The sequence below is a fragment of the Otolemur garnettii genome, unplaced genomic scaffold (assembly GCF_000181295.1).
Source record: "Otolemur garnettii isolate 467f Iridium unplaced genomic scaffold, OtoGar3 scaffold00016, whole genome shotgun sequence".
Taxonomy (NCBI): Eukaryota; Metazoa; Chordata; class Mammalia; order Primates; family Galagidae; genus Otolemur; species Otolemur garnettii.
The window spans coordinates 12,820,899-12,825,472 of NW_003852411.1; the positions used below are offsets into that span (position 1 = coordinate 12,820,899).

Sequence of the window (4,574 nt, forward strand, 5' to 3'; positions counted from 1 at the left end):
GCCAAGCCGGAAAATAATTTTTTAAAATTAAGAACAGTACCTACTAGGTGCCTGGCACTGTGCTCAGTGAGATTGATAAATATGATCCAGTTGCTGTCCTCAAGTAGCCCAGGTCAGGCTTCAAGACGGGGTGGCAGGAAGGTATCACAGGAATAGCAAAGTGGCTGAAGCCAGGTCGAGCTCTGTAGTATTGTTGGGAACTAACCTTGGCCTCAGTCTTACTCAGATGTGGTTCCTTGAATAGGATTTGGAGGCATCTGAGCAAAAGTCTAGGGAAAATAAAAATTCTACCCACTTATTTAAAAGCCAAGTGACTCACTCTTCTCTTCACACCCCCACTCCCCACCCAAAGAGGCCCTCCTGGCCCATATGAACATTCCTGGGTATAGAAGGCGCCAAGAGTGAGCCTGGGGGAACCTGCTCTCTGCTTCTTTCCTGGGCTCCAGCTCTCAGGGACCCCACTCTAGACCTCATGGGGCTTCCCCTGGCCTCTTCTGAGCCCCAGCCGAGGGAGTCCCTCTTGCGGAGACTGGACACCTGTTAATTCCCCTTCAGCTGCTCCCACCTGAGAAACGAGATGAAGGGCAGGTTGTCCCTAGGGAAGCTGGAGCCTTTGCTGTCATGCTTTATGCTATGTGGCTGCAGGGGTCTGAGGGCATAGCCAAGTCTGCTGGAGGACAGCAGGGTACACACCCAGTGCAGCTGATAACACCAGAGGAATTCACCAGGGCGCTTGGCCTGCGCTAGACACCCTCACTGTTCCTGGCCTAACTGGCCAGCTCCACATTACAAACATAAGTTAGTTCCCTATGTGAAATGTCTCCATCTCCTTTCCCCAGAATCAGGGTCTTAGCAGAGACCCCTCAAAGGGCATCTGGTCTCCTTACTTGATCTCTACCTCAAAACCACTCATGGCACCTTGTATTAATGGAAAGTCCTCTCTCTGGTCCACCAGCCCTAGAGAGCTTTGTGCAGCCCAGCTCCAGCCCCAGTGGAGGGCAGATGTTGTAGAGCCCACCCTCTGAAATTTGGGTTGGAAAATGCATTGTTGCACCTCCTCCTTCACTGAGGCACCTGAAGGTCTGCGCCTCTGGGTTTAGCAAACCCAGACTGTGCACACGTCCCTCTCCCTGGTCTGCAGTGTGGGCCCCACTTTGCTGCCTCCCCTGACAAAGAGTGTCTGCCACCTTGTCTGCAAGGGCTTTTCACTCGTCCTTGCCCTAGTTTTTGCCTCCTTTATCTGTAGTGTGAGCAGCCTGCCTGCCCTCTCTACCCAGGTGGCATGGGGAGAGGGCAGGTAAGACGAGCCCCCTACCCGGGTAAACCTGGGGGAGTGGCTGATGCATTGCAGGAGATGCAAGTGGGGAGTAATGATAAAGCTCCAAAGAAGGCAGCCAGAGCCAGATCAGACATTGATGTCCTCCTCGCTGCAGCCATTTGGGGAGACCTGGGTAGGTTTCACAACTGAGAGTCATGACAGACATATGACAGACACTGCTACTAGAGGCAGTTATTGTCTGCTGGAAATGGCTTGTGTTAAGGACGTGCTATCTAAGGCCGGGCACTGTGGCTCACGCCTACAATCCTAGTACTTTGGGAGGCCGAGGTGGGTGGATCGCTTGAGCTCAGAAGTTCAAGACCAGCTTGAGCAAAAGCGAGATCCTGTCTCTAAAAAATAGCCATGTGTTGTAGCAGGTACCAGTAGTCCCAGCTACTCAGGAGGTTGAGGCAAGATAATCGCTTGAGCCCAAGAGTTTGAGGTTGCTGTGAGCTATGATGCCAGAGCACTCTACCAGGGTGACAAAGTGAGATGCTGTCTCAAAGAAAAAAAAAAAAAACAAGGATGTGCTATCTCTATGTTATATCCGATCAGAAGTAGAAGGTAAAGCCCACTGTCCTTACAGTCTCCAACTCAACCAGATGGAGGAGCCAGCAAGTTCGCACCAGCACCCCGAGGGCTCACCACAGAGCACAAACCATCTCACCGCCCCTCAAAGACTTGGGAGGTGACCTTTGGCCATGCTTTGTGTGTGTGAGGGTCTTTGTGTGACATCCAGTGCCTCACCGCAGCAGCAGGAGCAAGGCAGCACCTGGCAGGACAGGGAAGAGCTTGCACCAGCCCAGGTGAGGGCGCCCAGGGAACCCTGGGTCCTTACAGACCCCTGCCCATCAGAGCTGTATGACAAGTGATGGGGGAGAGGCTCACACCACCTACAAAGAGGCCAAAGGGACTTTCGGGGAGGTTTTGGGACAGGGTACAATGCCCTGTCGTATATGATTGCATATTATAGATGAATGTCTGCCTAGATCATGCTGTTCCTATCTGGGGTTTTGTCCCCCAAATATGCCATCTCTGTCTGAAGAAGGAAGGGATGAAAAGTGCCAAGCATTTTCCTGTACACCTTATTGAATGTTCCTGTGACTCTTCTAGGTAGCTTTTATTACCCTCATTTCACAAATTAGGGAACTGAGGCTCAGAGGGGGTGAGCCAACTGCTTAAGGTCACACAGCCAGCAAAGGTGCTGAAGTACAAACCTGCCATATACTAACTCTGTGACCCTGTGACTTCACACTGCCTGTCTAGGCTGGCCTGTCCCACCTCACACGAGGGAGAGGAGGCTACAGGAAAAGGCAGAGTGGCCAACAGCCTGGGGAGTGCTTTCTGATGATCAGCCTGTGTTCACAAATCTCATCTCCCTGTGAGGACAGACATTTCACTCTCCTGAGGTCTACGATGGGGAAAGATCTGCCCTCTCTTCCTCTCACATTCATGTCTAATCCTTCAGCAAACTCAGGCAAAACTACCTCCAAATCAACCAGAAATCCAACCCCTTGTCACCATCTCCACAGCCATCCCCAGTCCAAGCCACCATCATCTCTCTCCCGGACTGTGAAATAATTTAAAATGGGTCTTCCCGGTTGTACCTTCCTCTGTCCCACGGGAGTCTATTCTCAACATAGTGGTCAGTAGCTCTGTTTAAAGTGCAAATCAGAGTGCCAGTCCTTCCCTGGCTCTGGTCTCTCATGAAAGCCAAAGCCCCTGACAGTGGCATCCTTCTGAGCTCAGCTGAGCTCAGCTCAGCTCCTCCTGTCCCCTTTAAACTGTCTAGCCTGACCTCATCATGGTACCTCTAACAAGCCAAACTCAGCTCCGCCACAGGACCCTTGCACTTGCTGTGCGAACAGCCTAGGATGCTCTTCCTCCATACTCTCACATGCCTACCTCACCCTATCCCCTTTCTACTCGTGTCCTCCTGTCCGAAGGCCACCCACCTCCTGTATCGTAGCATCTGCCATGCCTGCTTTGTGTATGTTTCTCAGCACTTTTCACTATCTGACAAAGATAACACATGTCAGAGTATATTTTGCAGATAGAGTGTAGCTCCCTCACTGGAATGTGTACTCATGAGGACAGGGATTTTGTGTTTCCTTTACTGCTATATCCTTGGTATCGTCAACACACAGGAAGTGCTCATTATATATTTGCCGAAACAGTGAGTGATGGAACCAACACAGAAACTCCTGCTGTGGTCTGCATCAGGCAGATTCCTTTTTCCAGGCTTAACAGCTTTGACCCAGGAGATCAAAGTGCAGAGCCAACCCCTCCTCGGCAGAGCCCCGCCATGGCAGGCTTCCGAACACCTGTCTCCTGCTTTTTCTTCCTTCCTCACCCTGGGCATACCTGCCTTCCTTCCCTGCTCATCACATCTGGGGAATCTTTCAGGGTTCCTTGAGATGAATTCTGGACCTCAGATCTTGGGGAAAGGCCTGGGCCCTGAAAGACTCATGGATGTCTGGACCGGAATGCAGAATGATGTCCAGACCTCCTCGCTGCCCCCATCAGGCTAAATGAAGACCTAGTGGGCAGCCCAGCCAGGAGCCTGGAACCAGGATTTATCTGGGCATAAGTCTCAGGTGCTGGCCCAGGGGAGGGACAGGGCAGCATCAGGCAGGCAGCTGCACATGCCCAGACATTCCCAGCAGCTGGAGGAAGGGCATCGTTTCAACACATCAGCCACATCAAAGAGATTGCTGAGACCCGGCAAGCACAGACAACTTCCCTCTGGCTGCCCTCTGAAAAGACGGCCTTCAGGATTTTGATTTCCAGATGTCATCAGACAGTTAGGGGACAGTGAAGTCAAACGTGCCAACCCCCCTTGCCCCTGCAACCCCAGGCCTTCTGAGAGCTGCAGCTGCCCCAGGCAAATACACTCAGGGTGCAGACTCCTAGGCAGCCCTGGACAATTCACAAAGAGCCCCCGCAGGGAGAATTCTCCTCCTTTAGTGAAGAGGCTTCCTGAGTTAGAACCAGAAAAACCTCTGCCCACAAAAGGTGCTGCTGTGTTGCTAAGGCCCCCAAGGCTGTGGGGCCCAGGAAGGGGAGAGGGCATACCTGAGTCCCGGCGCCCATTCCCAGAAGCCACACAGAAGCCAAAGGTGCCCTCTGGGGAGCGCTGTAGCTGCAGCTGGCTCGTGCCATCTGGGAACACTTCCACCACACGGCCCACTGTGCGAGCCAGACTGGGGGCACCCACATCCTCCACGCTGAGGGCACGCCGGGGCGGAGCCTTAGC

The 4,574-nt window shown here is 52.8% G+C and overlaps 1 protein-coding gene across 1 annotated transcript in view; it reads right to left on the bottom strand.

The window, feature by feature from the left end:
• KIAA1614 (KIAA1614 ortholog) overlaps nucleotides 1-4,574 on the bottom strand; it is a 39,350-nt gene that overhangs the window by 1,229 nt on the left and 33,547 nt on the right. Inside the window, exon 10 of the mRNA XM_023510809.1 lies at nucleotides 4,394-4,568. Coding sequence (XP_023366577.1) covers nucleotides 4,394-4,568 — 175 coding nt within the window. The remainder of the gene's footprint in view (nucleotides 1-4,393; nucleotides 4,569-4,574) is intronic.